This window comes from Akebia trifoliata, chromosome 3 (genome assembly GCF_017979445.1).
Source record: "Akebia trifoliata isolate Shusen 1 chromosome 3, ASM1797944v1, whole genome shotgun sequence".
Lineage (NCBI taxonomy): Eukaryota > Viridiplantae > Streptophyta > Magnoliopsida > Ranunculales > Lardizabalaceae > Akebia > Akebia trifoliata.
In genome coordinates, this window is record NC_141377.1 from 58,107,392 (window position 1) to 58,133,268 (window position 25,877).

At 35.9% G+C, this 25,877-nt stretch overlaps 1 protein-coding gene and 4 long non-coding RNA genes across 9 annotated transcripts; 2 read left to right on the plus strand and 3 right to left on the minus strand.

Moving 5' to 3' along the window:
* Positions 1-1,410: 1,410 nt before the first annotated feature.
* LOC147408348 (uncharacterized) lies at positions 1,411-5,696 on the minus strand. Of its 4 annotated transcripts, none has more exons than XR_015177066.1 (3): positions 3,271-5,696; positions 1,646-1,716; positions 1,411-1,561 (listed from the first exon to the last, which is right to left on the minus strand). XR_015177066.1 is itself a non-coding variant. In XM_086437300.1 (3 exons), the coding sequence occupies exons 1-2, from the start codon at positions 4,831-4,833 to the stop codon at positions 3,278-3,280; spliced, it is 1,461 nt and encodes a 486-aa protein (XP_086293426.1). In that variant the 5' UTR covers positions 4,834-4,982; the 3' UTR covers positions 1,573-1,723; positions 3,271-3,277. The 4 variants fall into 4 exon arrangements, 2 of the variants coding, with proteins under 2 accessions (XP_086293426.1, XP_086293425.1); XR_015177065.1 differs by having other exon boundaries at positions 1,646-1,723; XM_086437300.1 differs by lacking the exon at positions 1,411-1,561 and having other exon boundaries at positions 1,573-1,723; positions 3,271-4,700; positions 4,796-4,982.
* A 1,152-nt stretch (positions 5,697-6,848) lies between these two features.
* LOC147408349 (uncharacterized) lies at positions 6,849-9,648 on the minus strand. 2 transcript variants are annotated; one of them, XR_015177077.1, is made up of 4 exons: positions 9,358-9,648; positions 8,927-9,272; positions 7,906-7,982; positions 6,849-7,585 (listed from the first exon to the last, which is right to left on the minus strand). It is a non-coding gene; the product is annotated as an uncharacterized LOC147408349 (long non-coding RNA). The 2 variants fall into 2 exon arrangements; XR_015177078.1 differs by having other exon boundaries at positions 9,018-9,272; positions 9,358-9,646.
* Positions 9,649-11,498: 1,850 nt separating this feature from the next.
* Positions 11,499-13,125, plus strand: LOC147408350 (uncharacterized). Its single transcript, XR_015175831.1, has 4 exons — positions 11,499-11,601; positions 11,885-12,166; positions 12,552-12,669; positions 12,774-13,125. It is a non-coding gene; the product is annotated as an uncharacterized LOC147408350 (long non-coding RNA).
* A 5,209-nt stretch (positions 13,126-18,334) lies between these two features.
* On the plus strand, positions 18,335-20,307 carry LOC147408351 (uncharacterized). Its single transcript, XR_015175832.1, has 3 exons — positions 18,335-18,555; positions 19,024-19,091; positions 19,888-20,307. It is a non-coding gene; the product is annotated as an uncharacterized LOC147408351 (long non-coding RNA).
* A 1,370-nt stretch (positions 20,308-21,677) lies between these two features.
* On the minus strand, positions 21,678-23,860 carry LOC147408352 (uncharacterized). The gene is made up of 4 exons (XR_015175833.1): positions 23,786-23,860; positions 23,253-23,320; positions 22,457-22,642; positions 21,678-22,031 (listed from the first exon to the last, which is right to left on the minus strand). It is a non-coding gene; the product is annotated as an uncharacterized LOC147408352 (long non-coding RNA).
* Between the last annotated feature and the right edge of the window lie 2,017 nt (positions 23,861-25,877).

Sequence of the window (25,877 nt, forward strand, 5' to 3'; positions counted from 1 at the left end):
TTTTTTGTGAGGATGATCTCTATGGTGAGGAGATCATCCTCACAAAAAATCAGCCCATTATGAAACTTCTAGCCCCATGTTTACAAGTTGAAAAATTTTAGACCGTCCAATTTTTGTAAATCACTTTTGATAGGGTTAGAAGTTTTGAAATGAAATGATTTTTTGCAAGGATGATACCTTCACCATAGAGATCATCCTCACAAAAAATCAGCCCATTCCGAACCTTTTTAACCATATAAGATAAAAACGTTGTAACTTTATGAGTAGCTTTATGTGTCTACGGAACCCGACCCTATATATATATATAATTATTGCATAGGGGTTCGGTCCTTGATTTGGTTTGGTTCTACACAAGTTTGATTTGAGAACCGAACCAAATTGATTGGTTCTCTATTTTCGTAACCTGGTATCGAATTGCAACTTGTTCCAAATCGAATCAAACCATCCTAAAGCTATCGGTTTGATTCGATTCTAGGTTTGAACTGGACCAATTGCCCCTAGTATTAATTTTGTTTATTTTATTAAGTTACACTAGGAAGTGGTATGTGCGTTCACACACAAGTATCGAAAGAGTTTATTTTAATTTAAAATATTGTGTAAAGGGTATTTGAGGTCTGCCCAATAAATCTCTCTTTGAAAAGTCAAAAAAAATTCAGAAATTAAAGTAAAAAAAAAAAAAAAAAGACGAAGAAAAATCGATTTGAGAGTGAAAACATAAGGTTTCATACTTGAAAACTTGCTGTCTTATTTAACTCGTTGAGCCCGTTGGCCTCCCCATAAAACAAGGGTTAGGGCCTCCATATCAACCCCGCAAGAACTCTCTCTCTCTCTAATAGTGCCCAACCCGGCCAGATCTAGCCCTATATTATATATTTTGGAAATATTAATAAAATAGTTAATTAGATAAATATTTTTCTATACTATATAATTGTAATTTAACTTTTATTTATAATAATTACAGGTTAATAAGTCATTAATTACAAATACATAAAACAAATTATTAAAATAAAATAAAATAAACTCTTTTCATTTAAAAAATACATTAATTTCTAGTTATTTTATTTTGTTCGAACCTGACCTAAGTCAAGACCGAGCCCATTAAGATTGGGTTAAGACTTAGTTGACTTAGGCCCAATAGGGGTATTATAGAGCAGGTTTAGGAAGAGCCCACCTATTTAGGGTAAGGTTGGGACTCAATTGAACCAGGCCTGAACCAGCTCATTACTGCTCTAAATGACTTGACCGAATTTTATTGACTTTGATGATACTTTCAGATGGTCATACTAGTCATATCCAATTTCTTTGATGAGCCCCAACGTGAGACAATTGGTCTTGAATGTTTCTTAAAAGCATACTTATAATCGTGATTTTTAAAAATTCATGCAACTCTGGCAACTAAACTCAAACTCGATCTCGACCGACCGACATGGATGCTATCACAGATAACTCATCCGATATTTTTGGAAATATTGGAACTGTGGAGTCTGAAATGGGTCCTACAGTAAGTTCAATGCCCACTCTTTCTACTGATAAAATTTGTTGTATAAGGCCTGAAAATAATCTTTAAAAAACAAATTGGCTTTCTATCGACTCACAAACAGCAAAGAATATTTCTTTTTCAAATATAGTAGTTGAGCATGCTTACACAATGGCCACGAACTCGTTTCTTCTTTAGAGGTCCACATCTTTCTTAAGAGTTGTTGATCCATATCATTTCTGCTACCTACAAATTATAGAAGTTCAATATTATTTTGACAAAAACCTACCAAATAATGTGATAATTGTTTAAAAAAAAAATTCATTTCACTATGACAAAATTTGATTTTACGGAGAGTTTCCATATTCTATTTGACAATGGAAAAACATAAAATCCATTCTGTTTTTCATTTACATACAAATTAAGAACTATACTTCACTTGAGACCCTAAATACTAAAAGCAAAAAACCCAAGATTTTGCTCAAATACCTGCCCAACTGATCTGAATAACAGAAAATTCAATAACCAATGAAAACCATACCAGATTGAGTGAAATTACACCAATCATCATAAAAGTGGTGAAATGAGGGAAAAAGTAGAAACACCCAAAACTTATACTCCACAATTTGTAGTGAATTAGTGATTGATACGGCCATTTAACTTCTAATGCCATTAAAATAAGTAGTGAACAAAGATTATGTCATGAATCAAGGTTTTTTTTCCTTGTTGTTTTCCACCCATGGGGTGATAAGTTATGGCAGTGTGCATCAACAACTTTCCCAACAGGACCACATAACATCACTTCCGCTCCCAACTCTTTATAGAGCCACTGATCTCAAGTTGAAAAAATAAGTTTGGATGGTAAAAAAAAATTGAGTTTAGTACCCATTACTACATTAGGTGTTTTGCCATAAAATTATACAACCTTTACACAAGAAGGTTGGAATAAATAATTAAAAAGAACACAGAAAATAAACATTTCTATTCAAGGACCAGAATTATCCACCATTTTGTGAAATCTTTAATTCATTAACTAGTAATATGTTATTCGTTTTAGTATGCATTTAAGGTGTTTGATGAACTTAGGTTTCCTAAAAGCCTGAAATTTATTCATAGGGATATGCCACAATTTCGGTTTAGACTTTGACGTTGGACAAGCTTAGATTGGAAGATAGGAACAAGTTGTAGACAAAGGATGCTAGTAATTATTTAATGAAGTAGGATGAATGATGTGATTAGGGATAGGTAGGTTTAACAATTGAGGTTTCTGGTTATCAAAAAAAAAAAAAAAACAGTTGAGGTTGCTAGATTTTAATGGGTTTCATGATATTAAAGGATTATGAAATGGAGTTCGGCTATATGATGCTGGAGCAGTGCACACATATCTAGGGCTCAAAATCAGATTTATCCATATTCTTTTGGACATCTTAGTCCATCCCACTTTCAGTTCAATCTGAAGTCCACCACAACAGTCCAGCAAGACCTAAGGTCTAGCCTAGTCTGATATCAAGATTCATGATAGGATGTGGCAGTTTTTTACACCAGCTGTAAACTTGACACAAACCTCATTCATTATCGGAAATTTTTTGGGCCAAAAATGCAGTGCAAAGGAAACATGTGGAGAAAACACAAAAGTAAGATGATTGAGATACTAACTCACTTACACTTTAAAACATTATCATGGAAATCATTATCATCGTGAACAAAAAAATTCTAGCAGAAATAACATAAAATTAAAACATTTACTCCTTAAAATGACTTGCGAAGTACTACCTCGATATTGAGTATCTTACCTTTACTTTAGCCCTCTGGCAAGAATTTACGAAGTATCTCCATATGCTCATGATCTGATCCATCCCTTACAACCAAATTCACCACCATAGCCGTGGTGTCTGCATTTGCTGAGAAGCCCCTCTCAACCATTTCATTTAGAAAATGCATTGCCTTAGGTATAGCATTACTTTGGATCAATCCTTGAACCATGATATTGAATGTAACATCATTTGGAATAGAGCCCTTCTTTTCCATTGCCATAAACAAATCTTCAGCTTCTTTCAACATTCCTCCCTTAAGAAAACCGCTGAGCATTGTGTTATATGTTATAGTGTCAGGTCGAAGATCTTTGGTTGAAAGATTGCAAAAGAATTCCTTTGCCGCATTTATGCTCCCAGTTTTGCATAAATTACCAATAATGATGTTGTAAGTTACAATATTAGCTTTCAATCCATTGTTTTCCATCTCATTAAATAATTTCATTGCCTCGGAAAGGTAATTGTTTGTCCACAACCCATCCAACAATGTATTGTATGTGATGATATTTGGAATTTGGCCATGAGTTTGCATCTCATTGAAAAGCTCTTGAGCTTCCACAACTCTCCCAACCTTGCACAACCCATCCATAAGTGTGGTGTAGGTAATTGTGTTGGGAGTCAATCCCTTGCGATGCATATCTTCACAAAGTTGCTTGGCCTCGTCCAATTTCCTATCCTTGCAATAGCCATTAATCAAAATGTTATAGCTATAAACATTAGGTTCATGACCACTATTCACCATTGAATCAAAAACATATTTTGCCTCTGTCATATGGCCTTGCAAACAATATCCATGCATCAACATACTGTACGTGACTACGTTGGGCTTTTCACCTCTTTGAATCATCCATTTCAATAGTTGATGTGCTTCTTTGGCCTTCCCTTCTTTGCAAATAGCATCCACTAGCATATTCATTATGACTACATTCGGGGAGATGTTGCGATCTTGCATTTCATTGAATAACCTTGTTGCTTCTTTCCCTTGACCTGAACTGCATAGTCCATGAATCAAAGAGCCGTATGTGGTAACATCGGGCTCAACACTTCTTTGAGACATTATTTCTAATACATCGAGTGCTTGTTTAGTCCTCCCATCTTTGCAAAGACCATCTATCAGAATGCTGAAGGTTACTACATTAGGCATGATTCCACGGTTCACCATGCCATTGAAAAAGCCTGCAGCTTCTGTCCACCGACCAAAACTGCATAGACCATGAATTAAAGAGTTGTATATGGCAACATTGGGCTCAACACCTCTTTGAGACATTATTTCTAATACATCGAGTGCTTGTTTAGTCCCCCCATCTTTGCAAAGACCATCTATTAGAATGTTGAAGGTTACTACATTAGGCATGATTCCACCGTTCACCATGCCATTGAAAAAGCCTGCAGCTTCTGTCCACCGACCAAAACTGCATAGACCATGAATTAAAGAGCTATAAGTGACGACATCTGGCACGATGTCTTTGTCAATCATTTCTTGAAAGAGGTTCAGAGCATCATTTACCCGGCTCTCCTTACAAAGTCTGTCAACAATAGAACCATACATGATTTTATTAGGCTTCCATTTTCCTTTCTCCATCCCTCGGATTAACCTAAGAGCCCCATTAACATCCCCACTCTTGCAAAGTCCATCAACTATCGTACCATATGTAATTTCATCGTGTGGATACCCATTCTCCACTATTTTGTTAAACAACTCCATCCCTTGAGTTACGTTATCCTCCTTAAAGAAACCCTTAAGCAGAATAGTAAAAGTTACGCAATTTGGTTCGAACCCACGTTTGAGAATGTTTCCAAAAACAGCAAAACTGATATCCATCCGACCCAAGTTGCAGTAACAATTTATCAAGGTGTTACATGTAAAAAGATCAGGTTGGATTTCTACAGAATTATTCATCATAATAGTAAACATAGATAAGACAGTAGAATACTGTTTCATCTTGGAGATGGCTCCAAACAATTGATTAAAAGAGATAATGGAAGGCATGGGTCGCATTTGAACCAAATGATCGAACAAACCCAATGCCTCAACAAACCCTAGGGTTCCAGTTTTACACTTCTCTCTTACCATATTTTCCAAATGGGACTTAATCAAAATCTGGTAGCGATTTGAGTGTGGTGTACCAATCTTTTGATGAATCAAAATGGCAGCAACATTTCTTGACCATTTCATGACTGGATCTCTTCGTAACTTTACCCCTTACAATATCGGAAAAACAGAACAACAAGTCACACTGAAAAAAAAAAAATTTTGAATAATTGATACTTGTGATTCAATTCAATCTCTTGACCATTTTCCAACCATTATAATCCTGCGTATCCCGAAGCAAATGACCTACGATTCTGTGACGAGGCGTACAGGTGCGTTAAAAAATCATTATCCTTTCTATAATCTATAATGTTCGTAATAAAATTAAATCTTTATCCATCCCGCTTTTTGTGGGATAATAAAAATAGTTGGGTTCACCATTGTCTTTTATTATACTAGTAAAGTGCACGTGCGTTGCACGTGAAATACATGTTTAAATAAAATATGCTTGTCTACAACAAAGATGGAAAACATAGGAATCACAACTTCCAAAGATTGGCATAGCATCCCAGCGTTGAGATTAATTATTCCTTAAAAAGTCAAACAACAAATAGTGCCGACCCCATATGTAACTCACTAAGAGGAGAAATATGTATGGATGTTAAAAGAAGAGAGACATGATGAGGAATACTATATTGTATTAATAGTCTATTGTACAGTCCAAAACGACCATTGATCTTACACCTGAAATCAATAAGAACAATTTGTTTTTTCATTATATTTACACTCATTTAAATTTCAGTCATAAATTAGTTGACCTCCTTTTACCAGAATCCGTCTTCATTCTCTTTACATGCGTCACCCAACCCAAAGCACCACCACCATCGTTTGCTTGTTAAGTTGGTTGTTGGGCCCAAACTTGTTGATTGGTTACCTGCTGACTTAACTTCACATCCCCCAAACTTGTTGATTGGTTACCTGCTGACTTAACTTCACATCCCTCTGGGCCGATAAAGGACCAAGATTTGGACCTTTGACATTGTGACCCACAGTGGGAAGAGACAAGGGACCAGTCCTAGGCTTCTCGGAGATCTGTGTCTGGAAATGCAATCTTCACTATGTCAAAGAAGAGAACTTGTACTTTCCTCACTTAAGATCTTTAAAGTAATATAAGATCAAGAAATAGGTGTTGGAGAATGAATCCAACATTAATTTAGCCACCCATAATAGATCTATTTTCCTACAATGTGTTACTTGACAAAAAGTCAAGTATCAAAAACTCAATGCCATATTTTTCATATTTACAATGGCCATTATTTACTGTTCTTAGAATACTATGGTTAATCTCTCAGTCAAATATGGTGTATCTTTGCATTATGGGACTCTCTCCCCCACCCCCACCCTCATTGTCATGAAAGGGCACCACAAACTATGAAAATTGATGCCACAATCAAACGAGAGGCCTACCTGTTGGTTTGCTTAAGATATATCAATTCCATTGTTTGAATTGATTTATAGATTTCCCAAATCAAAAAGTGCGGAATAAATATATCTAATAAAGCCTGTGTTGATTACACTTGAACATCACTTACCTGGGAAAAAAAGAGAGAAAAAAACCCTTAAAGCCAACAAATGTAATAAACCCTTGCTGAGTACAATATTGTTTCTACTAAAGACAAAACTGCCATCACATCAGATGCCTTAAGAACTATGTAATCAGAACCATCACTGCCCTTGAACTCATTTCCAGCATATTTGGAGTACAAGACCATGTTCTCCGGGACGACTGTTAGTGGTTTCCTCTTGCCTTCTTCGTCCAACGGACCAGGCCCAACAGCAATCACTTGGTACAATACAAAGTTAGAAAAAAAAAAAAAAGCTTCCCTCAACCCCCTTTCAAATAGACTTGATGGATAACAATCATTCAAGACAGAGAACTGAGGTGAAGAAAGGCAAGTTAGCATATACATAGGGTCCCCATACCCCGCAATCTGCACGTTCCACTATTCCTCCACTATCTTCAAAAGCTAGGAATATAGTTGAAGCAGATATTGAAAGAGCCTTATTCTACAATCTTCTAACAAAAAATGACAGCAGTTGGTGATGTCTTCTTGGATCCACCTAGGATGCCACAAGCCTTCACCCATGTCTCAAGATGCTTGTCCCATGTATACTGTCTCATGAAATCCACCTATTTCCGAGAACCAGTTCATGCTTCTCCTCATCCACCCCAACCAGTAATGAGTAGTCCATTACATCAATCGACTGCCATAGAGAAAATGGACTAAAACATTATTATATATCAATACGAAGCATTTATTTCTGTTTTAACTCAAGGTCACTAAGATGACCTGACAAGCACCATAATGCATGTTGATACTGGTAATAAACACCATTTTTCTTGACTATCATAAATAGTTCAAAATCATCTGCTGGTTCAATTTTAACATAACAATGTTGAACCAACACCTATATGTCTCAGGTTTAAGAGCAAGCATAGTTTTTATACCTTAGCCATCAACCACGAGTGGCTTATGATATGATATAATCAATGAAAATCAAGGGCCATTAGTTATTAAGCTTACCACAAGAAATGAAGTATCATTCCAGACTGCTCTCTCAAGCAACCGCTTTGCCTTGTATCCCACAAAAATTCTCTCATCTGTGTCGAAAAACATGGGCCACTGTAAGAGATATTGTCTGCAAGATATTACTTTTAACACCAATTCTTGAAATTTAAAGCACCATCTCAAGATTTGGAAACAGCAAAAAGAAAAATGATAAAGAATTGGTGAGGTTCAATTCATACTATTAAATTTCAACATATCTTAATGAAATAGTACCATTTCCACAAGGCTTGAATCTAAATTTAATAGAATTTCTCTTTTTGTATATATTTCAGTGAAAATTACCATTCATTTCGCAAAAATATCTGGTGAGCAATAAATTTTCAACTACATGGAAGGGAGGGAGTCCAAGTCAAAGTATACAAAATAGTCTGAAATGAGGGTACATTACTCGTATCAAATAGGTTGAATTAGAAGGATTCAGGTGATACACAATTTTAATATGACACATCACTTTAACATCACATAGAAAAAACTCTTATGAGTATCATACCAGACAAGACACGAACTATACACAACTTAGTAATCTGAGATCTTGTCTTGATAAAAGATAACAATACAAAATAAAACAAAAATGGGCTTAGACCTCAGTTGTGTGTGGGGGTAGGGCTAGTAATGATCTGATTGTTATTCATTATTTGATTCGATCCCAAAAAATAGGAATTCGATCAGCATTTTTCATTTTCAGATCGAACTCTAGTTCAGTCATAGATTCGATAAAAAAAAAAAATTGGATCTGGGAGAATGTAGTTAACATTCTTAGATAGTCATAGTCAATGAATGGTTGAGATGGGCTAACTTAGTGAGAAAAAAAATCATTTATAATAGATCTATAATATATGAACATAACAAGAAGGAATTACTCCAGACTAAATAACATTTTAGAGATTGCTAACAAACACTAGAGGATTCTGTCATACAATGATAATAAAAAATAATTGAAATCGACATCACAAAATGAATTTCATCTACATCATACCTTGGTTTCATTTAAACTTGAATCTTGAATCCATGATGGAAGAAACAATTCTCATGATTTAAACTAAGAGATGGGGAGCTTAAGAACATACTGTGAGAGGGGGGAATCGAGTGAAAGAAGAAGAAGCTGTGAGCTTTGAGAGAGGGAAGATTCGGTTGAGATTCTTGTCTTCTTCACCTTCTTCTTCGTTTGAGAGAGGGAAGATGAGACCGTGAGCTTCGTATTGGGCTTCGTCTGAGAACTAGAAATCTGCTGAGATTCTTGTCTTCTTCACCTTCTTCTTTGTTTGAGAGAGGGAAGATGAGGTCGTAAGCTTCGTATTGGGCTTCGTCTGAGATCTAGAAATCTGAGATAGAGGTTGTTAGGGTTCTTTTAGCCAAAAAAGAGAAGGAGAAGAGAGAAAATCACGAGAGAGAGATAAGAGAGCTTACCTGCCGTTGAGCTTTCCTTAGGGTAAACAAAGAGAGAAGAGAAGGAGCCGTTCGAACAGAGAGAGAGAGGGAGGGTTCAGCGAGGAGAACGAGAGAGAGTTCGAAGAGAGCTCTCTGTTCTGCTGCGAGGGGTTTAAAGAGAAGAGGGCTTTTAAATAATATGAATATATTTTGAGGGATGGCGCTGTAATATATGTATAATTTTATATCGAACGAGATTAAATGGCGTCCGTCAGATCACGTAATATCGAACGACCCATATAAGTTTGCCAAACAGTTTGCCAAACCGTTAGCCAGCGAACGCCCCCCTATATATATATAGGGGAGCGTTCGCGGGCTAACGGAATGGCGAACTGTTTGGCAAACATTTTCGGACCACTAGATATAACGTGATCCAACGGACGCGATTTAATTTCACCCGTTATAATAAAAAGTTATATATTTACAGCGCCATCCTTTAAGAATTGGGTATTTCATGCTTCCTCCCTCTTCTCTTTAAACCAGAGAGAACAGAACTCTCTGTTCTCTCTCTTTGTTCGAACTCTCTCCTCTCTTCGATCTCTCTCGCTCGCTCTCACCCTCTCTCTCACTCTCGCCCTCTCTCTCACTCTCTCTCTCTCACTCTCATCATTCTCTCTCGCTCGCTCGCCCTATTCCTCACTGAAACCCTCGCACAAACGGCTCACTCTCGCACTGAAACCCTCGCACGAACGGCTCACTCTCTCTCTCACTCTCGCTGCCTCTCTCTCTCACTCTCTCTGCCTCTCTCATTCACTCTCGCTGCCTCTCTCTCTCTCTCTCTCTCTCGCCCTATTCATCGCTGAAACCTTCGGATGCTTCGACAGAACTGTAAGTTTTTATTTTTTATTTTTTATTTTTTTTATTGTGATTTCTCATACACTGTAATTATTATTCTATGAACATGACTAATTTATTCATTCGTGAAGTCAAAAAAAGCCGGAATTATTGTGATTTGATTTTCGATTTTATTTATTGTGATTTTAGTTTCCGATTTTTTGAAGACAATAAATCAAGAATTATTTAGGGTTTATTTTCGATTAAATTTTTTTGGATTAAATCAGTAGTTTTTATTTTATTTTATTGTGATTTTAGTAAGAATTATTTGAAATAAGCATCTCTATTGAGAAGATTGTAGTTCTAGTGTTTAAATTAAATCCTTAATTGTTATCCATGTGAAACCCCATTTTAAAATTGTCTAAATGCTTAACTTTGTGGAGAACCATTGATTTTTAATTTTTTTTTAGTTTGTATCAGTTGTTTATTCATTTTGTAAATTTGTCTAAAATATCTGTAAACAATGTGGTCAGCAAATCAATTTAAAATGTGGTCTTTGATATTTACACAGTTTCATTCATCTTTGATATTTACACATAGTTTGTAAAGTTGTTTACAGAAAAATGTGGTCTTATTTTTGAAACTGGAGTCAGCAAATCAATTTAAAATTTCAAATAAAATAGTACTTTTCAGCTTGCTGTAGTCCTAACAAAACCAGAACATAGATATTGCAGCAAAAGAAATGCACATAGATTATTTACTAACAGCACAATAACATACCAGAAGGTTTTGGGGTTTGATGTCTCTATGGCACACTCCAACACTACCATGAATGTAAGCCAACGCTTTACATATCTACCAATTATCAGCACAATATTAGAATCACGCAATGAAATGTTTTCAGTAGAAAGATATAAATAGTCGAGAAAATTTAGTGAGCTCCTAGAGCATTACATTTTGAGGAGGCTAGTAATGCAATGGCTTTGGATGGTATCATTTTTGAGGTGTGTAGTTCTTTTATTTCTTTAGATCTTTAGATCATTACATTATTACATTTAAACAGTTTAAATATTACCAAAACCAAGAAGCCGATATGTTAGAATCAATCAGACTTGGCTTTTTTTGTTCAAACTTGGGCTTAAACTTCTTACTTAGTTATTTATTTAAATTTTGTTGACATGTAGATGTCCTAGTTTTAGCAAATCAGGATTTGGTGCGCGCACGGTTATACTTTGTGATCATGTATTCTTTCTTTTTTTATTTAGCCTTTTTTTGTGGTATCTGTTCTACTCTCTTCATATAATAATCTGTGGTGCATGATATTACTGTGGTTCAAATATAGTGATAATGTATGTATGAATGTGAAATTGCTCATCAGGAACTGATTGCGAAAGATTAGATGGAAGGCAGGGAAACAGAGTTGGTGAAAGTGGGTCTTGAACCCAGGTTGTGGTATCAACTCTCTGAGACTTTATCCAACTTAGTGAGCTGGCTACTTCCAAATGATTGTCATTATATTGCATGCTTATTTGCATTATATATTGGATATAATATACGTAGATCAGATTTAATGTGCCTAAGGGGTGTATTGGTTCTACCTCGAGCAACATGCTTGACACCCTCAATAGTTGTATTAATGTTCAAATACCTACATGTATAACTATCTTTCCTTTCAATTTAATGTTTTTTTTTTTGGAGCTCTTATCTAATTTGTGCATCCTATTCCTCACAGTCGAGGGTCACTCCATCTATATCCGGAATTTGCCTATGAATGTGACAGTTGAACAAGTTGAAGAGGAGTTCAAGAAATTTGGGCCTATTAAGACAAGGGGTGTTCAAGTCAGAAGTAATAAGGTTTGTTTTATGTATATTATGCAGCATTTCACACCAATTTTACATCTTTTAACATAATGTTTATGGCTTTTGTTTTATCTTCTTATTGGTGCATCAACAAGGATACTGTTTTGGCTTTGTTGAATTTGAGTCATTGAGTTCCAAGCAAAGTGCAATTCAGGTATGGACATTGAACATAATCATCCTTTTTTTTTTCACTAGTTAATGGAGTCGTTGGTGCCAGCCCGAGCCCTCGATCAAATGCTTCAAATGCTGATCACTAGAAGTTCCAGGTCCCTCCGTAAACTCAGCATTTCAAACCTCCCCAACGACTCCACCATCTCCTTCATCGCTGATCAGTAAGCGGAACACATGTCTTCCTTATTGTGTCCAATTCCCAATTTTGATTCTTCTTTAGGTAGATTTAGGATTAAATCTCGGCCAAGTCACTAGGCACCCTTTATAACCAAATGTTGTTCCATAGTGTTTGCCATCTGATTCGAAGAATTCAAATTATAACTGTATTTGCTCACTATTTTTTTCCTCTTCCATGGGCATCTTTGCAGTGAATTGGTTACGGCCTACTCTAATCACCTTGAGAAGAAACATGATATGATTCTAACATCGTTGTTTGAACTGAACCCTCTCCAAAAAATTATCGAATCCGAACTTTGTTACTATGAAGTATGCATGTAGTTCATTTTTTGTTACTTCTATATCAGTGTTTTTTTATATTATATATATGAATAAATCTCCACCCCCTTATGCAAGTTTAATTTGTTTGGTAGGCAGAAGCCCTTAGACGAGTCCCTGGTGTGAAGTCTGTAGAGAGAGATTGGAAGGTGAAGAGATTGACAACACATATACCTCAATTTTTAGGCCTTCCAATGGGAGTTTGGCCAACAGGTGGTGGCTGTGAAAAAGCTGGGGAAGACATTGTGATAGGTTTTCCTTTGGCTATTCAAACTGTTTAAGAACTTAGTGTCTTAAGTTTGACACTATTGGAATAAAAGCTTGTGTACTGTAGAATAAATGGATACAATTATTTGAGTTTATCAATCAATCTCATTGCTGTTTTCTTATTTATTTGGCACCATCTCTGAAACCCAGTTGGGTCCAGAGTCGGACATTTATAGAGCCCTGTGGTAATCTTATAATAATTAAATATCAAGGAACCTTCGTTGTTCTATAGAGAGAGAAAACGAGCAGTTGAGAAACTTGCGGTGTGGTTAAAGCATGACAATCCAAGAGGTGGCCTATGAACTAAAATAATTCATCACCACTTGCCGATGGAGATGGTTCGTAGAAATCTCCTGTACAATGGGGTTTTCATAACTGATCTTTAATGAACTAAAACCTGACGTAATGTGCTCAAACCTATCAAACAATGTAATTTACCAATCAAGACTCTCATTGACCATCTCCTTGTAAATCTAGTATCTCCTTGGAAGACAATCTTAAAAAAATGTTAAATCACACTGCTACATCTGTGGGCACAACACATTGGTTGCCAGCGAGCTCTCTAGTATTAGCAAAACCCAGATGCATTTTAGTTAAACTCTGCATTTGCTCTCTCATTACATTTCTTCACGCGTAGATACATCAACTGGTACCATTACCATGCCTAGAGAGGTGTCCGGTGGTAGAATGTATCATTGCCACGAGACGTACTACATACCGGCTGTCTCCACTAGTATCATTTCCACAAAATACTGTTAATAGAAATTTTATTAAGAAAACATTTCAGTTAATACAACGGAGTACCAAACTTTCTACATAATCCCCCATCAGGGTAATCTTTTGAGTCATGTGGTCTCTGTGAGATAAAATACTCATAGTAGTTTTATATATTATCTAGTTTTTTGTTTCTTACAATATACATTCACTCATCAAGATCCAAAATCAATTATTCTCCTAAAAACTATTAAGTTCAAAGAAAATACATACCCATGAACAAATACAATACGAAAATAATTATACAAATTACATGAAATCTCTTAAATACATTGGATTTTTTCTTAAACTCCACATACTCCACTTCATGGAATTCTTGCTTCAAGTCATGGAATTGATCTTCTACTTCATGGAATTCTTCTTCAACTATATCACGATTACGCCTATCTTCGATAAAGTGCCTTCTGGCTTCCTCGTACGATGAAAATGATTTGTGATAAGCTGACGGATATCTATCGACATACTGGTGACATTCTTCCCAAGTGGAAAATATACTGGTCTTTCTCCCTACAAAGACAACATAAAACTTGCCCATTTTGATAGCAAACCTGACAAAATCAATTGTGAGTAGTTTTACAAAATTTTAGGAGTTCTTATAATTATTCCTATAACAAGTATGTTTTAATATCAATAACAATTAAAACGACAATAACATATGGTTCAACACAAACAAGTGGGTAGAAGGTTGTTAGGCCTTCACCTCCAATCTTAACTCTTGGTTCACAACAACGGAGAGTCTAAACTCACATCCATTGTTAACTTCTCTTGTCCCATAAGTAACTCTAATAGGTAGAGTTCTACTAAAAGGGTCAATAACATATCCTATAACTCTACCAATAGCCAAAGGATCCCTAATCTCTCTACACAATGATGATTAATGAAGGAAATCCTATTAATGAGTATTGTTGGGATGGTTGAGGAAGATGAAGGCATTGAGGCTCTAAATATAGTGTAAGAAAGAATATATCAACTATTTTAGTTTATTTTGTATGGCTTTTGATCCATCACTAGCATTTACTTTCTTTTCTCAACCAGAAATTCACAATGTGTACATATTTTCTATCTTTCCCTATAAAGTTAAGTGGGGCCTTAATGCTTGTATTCTAGTGGACTGGTTTATAGAGTGATCAATTGGGAGGATTCCATGTACCTACTCTATGATTCGTAAGATTCGAAATCATTTATGATTTCGAAGCATAATAATTCTTTTTTATATCTTTATGACATGGTGCAAGGCCATTCAACAAGTCACATTCTTATAAAAATGTTGAGGGAAAGTTCATTGAATTTGTGAAAAAAATAAATTGTGATATACAATTGAAGAATGTTCAATCTTACAGGTTTAATTCACTAAGATAATTAAGCAAGCAAGTGGAACTTAATCAAAGAAACATAATTCACAAGGGGTAAAGGGGCTCATTAGCTCTATGGGTTTCATTGTTTGTGATTCAGAAGGTTCAAACCTTCTGAACATCTTTCCAATAAATATCCAGATTTGAAACAAATGCATCACAATAAATAAAATCAGAAAAAAAAACCTTAAACAAATAAAATGACCCAAAAAGTTATAATCATAACATGATCATCAGGTAGAAAATAAATAACCCAAATTAAATTAGTTTTCAAATTTGTATTACAATACTTTTTTAATTGTCCATTTGACATTTTCTTAACCCCCAAAATATACAATTATTCAATGACTAATGATAGACTTACACTCTAAAACCTAACGCTCTTTGTACGCTCCTTGACGTGGCAGTGATAGAGCCATGGATTTTTCCTTGTGTATCTCGAAGAAAAAATCTATGGTGGTGCATATAAAGAGCGTCAGATTATCACGACTCTTATTCAATGCAGTCCAATATTTGGCATACATGTTTATAGTTCTATTAAAAGATCTTAGAGTCATACATATCTTACCTTTCTTAAAATGATTTGTAATTTTAATATTGTAATTCTAGTGAAGTATTTGTGTCCTCTAGTCTCCATTAAATCTCATTCTAGTCTTAAGTCTCTTTAATTTACTATCCTCTTAAGGCATCTGAGTGCTTAGCATGATCCCAAAACAGGGAGGACGAGCTTACAGTGATTGCTTCCCAATCACATTGTATTATATCCTTCCAACAAGCTTGGTAATTTAATTTGTACATCAATTGAGTTTAAATTTTCATTGCATAATTAACAGATATTTTAGACAAATTTACAAAATGAATAAACAACTGATACAAACTAAAAAAAAATTAAAAATCAATGGTTCTCCACAAAGTTAAGCATTTAGACAATTTTAAAATGGGGTTTCACATGGATAACAATTAAGGATTTAATTTAAACACTAGAACTACAATCTTCTCAATAGAGATGCTTATTTCAAATAATTCTTACTAAAATCACAATAAAATAAAATAAAACTACTGATTTAATCCAAAAAAATTTAATCGAAAATAAACCCTAAATAATTCCTGATTTATTGTCTTCGAAAAATCGGAAACTAAAATCACAATAAATAAAATCGAAAATCAAATCACAATAATTCCGGCTTTTTTTGACTTCACGAATGAATAAATTAGTCATGTTCATAGAATAATAATTACAGTGTATGAGAAATCACAATAAAAAAAATAAAAAATAAAAAATAAAAACTTACAGTTCTGTCGAAGCATCCGAAGGTTTCAGCGATGAATAGGGCGAGAGAGAGAGAGAGAGAGGCAGCGAGAGTGAATGAGAGAGGCAGAGAGAGTGAGAGAGAGAGGCAGCGAGAGTGAGAGAGAGAGTGAGCCGTTCGTGCGAGGGTTTCAGTGCGAGAGTGAGCCGTTCGTGCGAGGGTTTCAGCGAGGAATAGGGCGAGCGAGCGAGAGAGAATGATGAGAGTGAGAGAGAGAGAGTGAGAGAGAGGGCGAGAGTGAGAGAGAGGGTGAGAGCGAGCGAGAGAGATCGAAGAGAGGAGAGAGTTCGAACAAAGAGAGAGAACAGAGAGTTCTGTTCTCTCTGGTTTAAAGAGAAGAGGGAGGAAGCATGAAATACCCAATTCTTAAAGGATGGCGCTGTAAATATATAACTTTTTATTATAACGCGTGAAATTAAATCGCGCCCGTTGGATCACGTTATATCTAGCGGTCCGAAAATGTTTGCCAAACAGTTCGCCATTCCGTTAGCCCGCGAACGCTCCCCATATATATATATATATGGGAAATGTTCAGCAACAAACATTTTGACAAACATTTTGGCAAAACATTTTTCAAAATATGGGTTAGAGGTTTTGGAATGGGTTGATTTTTTGTGAGGATGATCTCTACGGTGAGGAGATCATCATCACAAAAAATCAGCCCATTCCAAAACTTCTAACCCATCAAAAATGGTTTACAAAAAATGGACGGTCCATGACTTTTCAACTTGTAAACATGGGGCTAGAAGTTTTGGAATGGGTTGATTTTTGGTGAGGATGATCTCCTCACCATAGAGATCATCCTCACCAAAAATCAGCCCGTTCCAAAACCTCTAACCCATGTTTTGAAAAATGTTTTGCCAAAATGTTTGCCAAAATGTTTGTTGCTGAAAGGGACCCTATATATATATATATATAGGGTCCCGTTCGCCACCCTTAGTTTTACCACACACTTTAACAAACGCGTTTTGTCTTACATGGGTTAGAAATTTCGGAATGAGCTGATTTTTGGTGAGGATGATCTCTATGGTGAGGAGATCATCCTCACCAAAAATCAGCTCATTCCAAAACTTCTAACCCCATCAAAAATGATTTACAAAAAATGGACGGTCCACGATTTTTCAACTTGTAAACATGGGGCTAAACATTTTGGAATGGGCTGATTTTTGGGGAGGATGATCTTCTAATCATAGAGATCATTCTCACCAAAAATCAGCCCATTCCAATACTTCTAACCCATGTAGGACAAAAAACGTTTGTTAAAGTGTGTGGTAAAACTTAGGGTGCTGAACATTTCCCATATATATATATATATATATAGGGTCCCGTTCGCCACCCTTAGTTTTACCACACACTTTAACAAACGCGTTTTGTCTTACATGGGTTAGAAGTTTTAGAATGAGCTGATTTTTGGTGAGGATGATCTCTATGGTCAGGAGATCATCCTCACCAAAAATCAGCTCATTCCAAAACCTCTAACCCCATCAAAATTGATTTACAAAAAATGGACGGTCCACGATTTTTCAACGTGTAAACATGGGGCTAAACATTTCGGAATGAGCTGATTTTTGGGGAGGATGATCTTCTAATCATAGAGATCATCCTCACCAAAAATCAGCTCATTCCAAAACTTCTAACCCATGTAGGACAAAAAACGTTTGTTAAAGTGTGTGGTAAAACTTAGGGTGCTGAACATTTCCCATATATATATATATATATATATATATATATATATATATATAGAGGGTGCTGAACATTTCCCATATATATATATGGGGGCGTTCGTTGGCTAATTTTTTGGCGAACGGATTGGCAAACATGTTCTGGCTGTTGGATAAGACGCCAACGGACGTCGTAGATTGAAGGAGAGCCGAATGTGCGCTTAAGTTATAAAGTAATGCATATGTTACAGCGTCATCTTTAATAAATTGATATTTATTATTACCTCCCTAACTAATTAAAATCCCAAAAGAACATAACAGAGACGTGTTTCTCTGTCTTCTTCACCTTCGAAAAAATCGACCCTCTCTCTCTCTCTCTCGCCTTCTTCTCTCATTCGCTCTCGCTCGTCTGCAACTACCTCTTGACCCTCTCTCTCACTCTCTCTCATTCTCTCTCGCTCGCGGCTGCAACTCTCGTTCGCGTGTGCTGCAACGCCCTCTCGACGAAGACAGGTACACTTGATTTGAAGTGAAAAAATCTGTAATTATTTAATGGGATTTTTTGAAATTGCAAATTACTTCAAATGGGGTTCTTGATGTGGTGGCAACTTCAAATGGGGTTTTTCCCATTACAAATCATTTAATGGGGTAACTTCAAATGGGGTTTTTTGAAGTTACAAGTTACAAAAATCTATAATTATTTTTGAAGTTATAGATTACAAGCACGCTTTGATTTGTATGGAATGGGGGTTTTTTGTTTTTGTTTTTTGTTCTCCGATTTGATGAAGACCTAAATAATTTTTTTAGAAAAAGCCCTAAATAATTTTCGATTTTTCTTCATCAAATCAATTATTTAGGGTTTAAACCATTTTTGCTCATTGGGTCAATGTGCAGAAGAGCATTGTGACTCAACTAACACCTAGGGTTTCCTAAAGAGAGAATGCATCTCAACTAGAAATCACCTGATTCTTTTGTGTGTAGGTTTGAAGGAAGGGTGGGCTAAATGTTAACGGAATCAGTAGTCCTGTAAACCAACACATTGGGTTGAGGTGGGTTCTTTTGTGAATCTTGGATTTAGTTTTTGTTGTCCATTTTTTTTTGTTTTGTACACCATGATACTAAGCTGCGGTAAACAATGTCTGTAATAATGTTATCAATGGGAAGCCACTAGATTAAAATATTAAATTTTGGATTTCAAATATGTAATCCAAAATATGCTTGTTGGGTATTAGGATCTGCTACATGAGCTTATAACATGGCCAGAACTTTAGTTACCAAATTTCTTAGACGTCTATCCCCTTGTCCAGCGCATACAATTTATAGATGTATAGGTACATCTTCTTTCTTCTCCCTAGTTTTGGAGCCATAGATCAGAATTTAGTTTCGGGATGTCCTGGGGTGTGTTCGAATGAGATATTGGAGGTCTGTCACCACAGTGAAATCTCATTTTTCAACCAAGACTTTAAAGCATGGTCTGAATTATGATGAAGCTTTCTGTGATTTTACTGAAGAAAGGAAAAAATGTTTTATGTTTAATGTTTCCTTCCTTTTGTTAAAGATGGTGTAATGAACTCTCCCATAAATAACAACTGCATGTGGTTGACACGTGTTGTTTTGTTAAAACTGGTGAGTGGTACTTCTATCTGTCTAACAAGAGACTCCTACTTTTCTTTCGATGAGCGCTTACTCGCCTCTTAATTGACTCAATTTTTTAAACATTTGCAGAATGGCACACTTTTGGTGTTTGAATGGCACACTTTCCCTTGCCGTGTTAAACCTGTACTTTGATTTTGTGATTATAATGAAAGATATATAAAGAGTGATCTGTTTTTGGGAAACCTGCAGGGAATAAGTAAAGGTATAGCTGTCAAAAACCTCATATAAATCATGTTGAATCGGGGAAAGCCACCTGATTTCGTATTGTGCATAGGGGACGATGAAGACATGTTTGAAAGCATTGCCAATGTCGTTTCCATCCCATCATTTCCAGCCACTGTCTAAGTGTTTGCGTGCATAGTAGGGCAGAAGCCGAGTATGGCGAAGTACTATCTTGATGATACTGTTGAGGTCATCAAATTACTTCAAGGCCTTGATACTGCATCAGTCCAACCTCCACCACCCAAATCTGCACATCTTCAAGTCTCTTTTGAAGGGTCTCTTTGAAATTTGAATATGATTGAAGCCTCAGAGAAAGATTTATTACTTCTTTGTTTTTCCAGTCTTTTGTACAGGATAAAGCTTATATCCACTGATCATGGTAAACCAAATACTTAAGAAATTTCTTACATTTGGTATTGTGGTGCCTGATCCTTCTTTCAAATTTGTATAGAACAATTGAATATTTATTTTATGAAAAATAAATACACTCTGGATCAGATTGGTTAATAAAATCCAACATTGCAAAATGACTTAATTCATTATATCAACAAAACTTATAGGTAGTGGTGAATAAATAAGAAAAACAGAAGCTTGATAATAGTGAGTTGTTTTGCAATCCTCTGACATCACTTATATCTGTTTGGGTTTATCATTGAAAGCAACATTCTTTTTTGGAAACCTTAGCTTGTTAACTGGTGATCGGTCATCTTAGCTTTATCACAAGCTTGACATATTGCTTATAAGAAACATACATGGAGAGGGACAAAGCAATTGTGACCGATGAAGTCCATCATATTATTTAGATTTAAGAAATTGGGAATCTAGAAAATTCACATTTTATGCAATTTGTTAAAACAAATTGAATTGGGGCCACTTGTTTATTGTTTCCAGCAGTGCCACATATATTTATTCAACTTTAGTGAGGAAAGAAACATTGGTCTTTAGAAGGCTTGGCTTATTAAATCATGAATCTCTATGATTATGTAGAAGAGGTTGTGTAAAGGTTTACTTAAGGCTACTTAATTCCTTGTAGGAAACCAAGGGGTTGATTGAGAATTGAGATCACATTCTCTACTATAATTGGGCAGAGAAGAAATAAAGTATTCTCACCGGATTCTTGGTGTCACAAGGTTTTGGACACAAAAGTGTCACCAATCTTTTGAAATCCCCATATCAACAATTGAGAACCCAATCAAACTTTCATCAATAGAAAGGAAGAAAAATGAATGAAATAACATTATTTTAAGTTTGAAAGAATTTGCAAAATGAAGGTTCTAAATGGAGGAACATGATTTCTCCAGTCTAACTTAAATTTTTTGGGATGGTGCTTTAATGATGATGTGCATTGAAGTTGAAAGTAGTTATATTAGTCTTTCTCATGCTTGGTTAAGCCTTCAACTTGCATTAAATCCCTAGAATCATAAATAAAAGGCTGCATCATATGTACAAAGTAATGACTGATAGTCTCATGATTAGCGTCCAAACGCATCGATCCATGTGACAATCGTTTGCTGAACCCAAGTTAGCGTGTAGGTAACAAGAACAAAAAATCTAATAAATGCATTAATAAGAAGTATCTATATAAGGCCATTAACTACTTGATTGTTTGATGATACGAAACCACCTTTTTTTATCTTGTCAGTCTTCCTTCAGTTGAATGTATTAAAAGATCTAGCATGTCCAACAAAAATGAATCCATTTCCATGCCAAACCATGCACAATTTTTAGAATTCCACTAACCATTAAGACAACTCAAACATGGCATATGCACATGCCTTGAATCAAGTAATCATTATTGAAAAACTATACAAACTTAACAACAATAAGGACAACCATCCCTTGAGACTAGATAGACTAGCAAGAACATTTCCACACGTTTGACAAAGACAATGCTGAACATGTTAGAAATGCAGATATCTGTTCAGGAAACAATTAAGTAAAAGGTTGCACACGTCAAAATTTCTCCCACCCAATTCCCTTAATGAGTAGCTTGGCTTTAAACAATATCTTCAAAATGGCACCAAGAAGTATCCCACAAAAAATTGGATGGCTTAAGCAACTGTTCAACCATAGCACACAGACGCAATATAAAGATTCTTGGCCCATTTCTCCTGCAAACAATCACCAGATAATAATTTTAGTTCCAAGAACATAATCTACCACTGGTAGCAAAAAATAAATAAATAAAAAAAGACAAAGAATTCACGTTGACATGTGTACTGTGGGAAAAAATTAACTAGATCTCAAAACATAATCAATCAATCATACGTGAAACAGTGACAGCATTACTAAACACAATATATATCCTATACAAAAGACTGGAAAAACAAAGTTAAAAAATCTTTCTCTGAGGTTTCATATATATTTTGTGCTTGGGGTTGGTGATGATCAGCTTTGGTTGGCCCCCAACCTCCCTACGCTGCACCCCAATCCCAACAAAATATGCTCACAAGAAATAAGACACATAACACAACCCAAGAAAAAGAACACAGATAAATAGGAGAGACACACACTAGAAACTAACTTAGAAGGTAACCTGGAATTCACCAATGCCAGAATATCTCCACCCATGCTTTACAGGATATGCTAGGTACCGCAGCTCTCTGCATGGACCCAATCCAAAGAATTTCCTGAGTGTGCACTTTGCAGTCATTCTACTCACCAAAACAACACGATCTCTATATTCATTGATTTGGATGTGTGCCTGGACATAGTAGTGGACCTAATATGAAAGAAATATCCATGTAAACATTACACCAAGTTGACATTTTATTAAGATATAGAGAAAGACATGAAAGGAACTTGGAGACATCAGAATCCTTACAAAAGCTTTATCAAATGTGATATGCCCTACACCAACAACAATAAAGGGATATTTTCTTCGGAGATACGCGCTGATGATAATTTATATCTGACTTGTTGAAATTCAAAAAATTCCAGGTTCGTTTGTGTTTAGACTGCCAAGATTATGTACACGCACAAATCCTCTCAAGGAACATTTCAAATCCCATGAAAACCAAAGAGCAGTGGATCTCTTTTTACTAATAAAACTCTTTTAAGACATTATCAAGTCTTGAGTGACAAACTAGACTACCTTAAAAATTAAAATGCATGAAACAGGGTCATGTTATAAGCTCATGTAGCAGATCCTAATACCCAACAAGCATATTTTGGATTACATATTTGAAATTCAAAATTTAATATTTTAATCTAGTGGCTTCCCATTGATAACATTATTACAGACATTGTTTACCGCAGCTTAGTATCATGGCGTACAAAACAAAAAAAAATGGACAACAAAAACTAAATCCAAGATTCACAAAAGAACCCACCTCAACCCAATGTGTTGGTTTACAGGACTACTGATTCCGTTAACATTTAGCCCACCCTTCCTTCAAACCTACACACAAAAGAACCAGGTGATTTCTAGTTGAGATGCATTCTCTCTTTAGGAAACCCCAGGTGTTAGTTGAGTCACAATGCTCTTCTGCACATTGACCCAATGAGCAAAAATGGTTTAAACCCTAAATAATTAATTTGATAAAGAAAAATCAGAAATTATTTAGGGCTTTTTCTAAAAAAATTATTTAGGTCTTCATCAAATCGGAGAACAAAAAAAAAAAAAACCCCCCATTCCATACAAATCAAAGCGTGCTTGTAATCTATAACTTCAAAAATAATTATAGATTTTTGTAACTTGTAACTTCAAAAAACCCCATTTGAAGTTACCCCATTAACTGATTTGTAATGGGAAAAAACCCCATTTGAAGTTGCCACCACATCAAGAACCCCATTTGAAGTAATTTGCAATTTCAAAAAATCCCATTAAATAATTACAGATTTTTTCACTTCAAATCAAGTGTACCTGTCTTCGTCGAGAGGGCGTTGCAGCACATGCGAACGAGAGTTGCAGCCGCGAGCGAGAGAGAATGAGAGAGAGGGTCAAGAGGTAGTTACAGACGAGCTAGAGCGAATGAGAGAAAAAGACGAGAGAGAGAGAGAGGTCGATTTGTTCGAAGGTGAAGAAGACAGAGAAACACGTCTCTGTTATGTTCTTTTGGGATTTTAATTAGTTAGGGAGGTAATAATAAATATCAATTTATTAAAGATGACGCTGTAACATATGCATTACTTTATAACTTAAGCGCACATTCGGCTCTCCTTCAATCTACGACGTCCGTTGGCGTCTTATCCAACAGCCTGAAGATGTTTGCCAATCCGTTCGCCAAAAAATTAGCCAGCGAACGCCCCCCATATATATATATATATATATGGGTAGCGATCCATGGCCAATAGTTTGGCAAACACATTTTTCAAAACATGGGTTAGAGGTCTTGGAATGGGCTGATTTTTGGTGAGGATGATCTCTACGGTGAGGAGATCATCCTCACCAAAAATCAGCTCATTCCAAAACTTCTAACCTCATCAAAAATGATTTACAAAAAATGGACGGTTCACGATTTTTCAACTCGTAAAATGGGGCTAGAAGTTTTGGAATGAGCTGATTTTTGGTGAGGATGATCTCCTCACCGTAGAGATCATCCTCACCAAAAATCAGCCCATTCCAAGACCTCTAACCCATGTTTTGAAAAAGTGTTTGCCAAAATGTTTGCCAAACTGTTGGCCACGGATAGGGACCCTATATATATATAGGGTCCCGTTCGGCACCCTAAGTTTTACCACACACTTTAACAAACGCGTTTTGTCTTACATGGGTTAGAAGTTTCGGAATGAGCTGATTTTTGGTGAGGATGATCTCTATGGTGAGGAGATCATCCTCACCAAAAATCAGCTCATTCCAAAACTTCTAACCCCATCAAAATTGATTTACAAAAAATGGACGGTCCACGATTTTTCAACGTGTAAACATGGGGCTAAACATTTTGGAATGGGCTGATTTTTGGGGAGGAGGATCTTCTAATCATAGAGATCATCCTCACCAAAAATCAGCTCATTCCAAAACTTCTAACCCATGTAGGACAAAAAACGTTTGTTAAAGTGTGTGATAAAACTTAGGGTGCTGAACATTTCCCATATATATATGGGTCCCGTTCAGCACCCTAAGCTTTACCACACACTTTAACAAACGTGTTTTGTCTTACATGGGTTAGAAGTTTTGGAATGGGCTGATTTTTGGTGAGGAGATCATCCTCACCAAAAATCAGCTCATTCCAAAACTTCTAACCCCATCAAAAATGGTTTACAAAAAATGGATGGTCCACGATTTTTCAACATGTAAACATGGAGCTAAACATTTCGGAATGGGCTGATTTTTGGGGAGGATGATCTTCTAATCATAGAGATCATCCTCGCCAAAAATCAGCCCATTCCAAAACTTCTAACCCATGTAGGACAAAAAACGTTTGTTAAAGTATGTGGTAAAACTTAGGGTGCTGAACATTTCCCTATATATATATAGGGTCGGGTTCTTACGACTCATATTGCGACACACCATTTTGTTTTATATGGGCAAAAATGTTTGGAATGGGCTGATTTTTTGTGAGGATGATCTCTATGGTGAGGAGATCATCCTTGCCAAAAATCAGCTCATTATGAAACTTCTAGACCGTCCAATTTTTGTTGAAAAATTATAGACCGTCCAATTTTTGTAAATCAATTTTGATGGGGTTAGAAGTTTTGGAATTGGATGATTTTTTTGTCAGGATGATCCTCTCATCACAGAGATCATCCTCACAAAAAATCAGCCCATCCCAAACATTTTTGCCCATACAAGACAAAGTGGTGTGTCGCAATATGAGTTGTAATAGGGGTCGTAATAACGTTGTTCTATATATATATATATATATATGGTTTGGTCCTCGATTTGGTTTGGTGCTATATAAGTTTGATTCGAGAACCGAACCAAATTGATTGGTTCTCTATTTTCGTAACCTGGTATCGAATTGCAACTTGTTCCAAACCGAATCAAACCATCCTATAGCTATCGGTTTGATTCG

Excerpts from the sequence above, each read along its gene's own strand:
- LOC147408348 (XM_086437299.1), bottom strand. The coding sequence starts at position 5,464 with ATGAAATGGTCAAGAAATGTTGCTGCCATTTTGATTCATCAAAAGATT.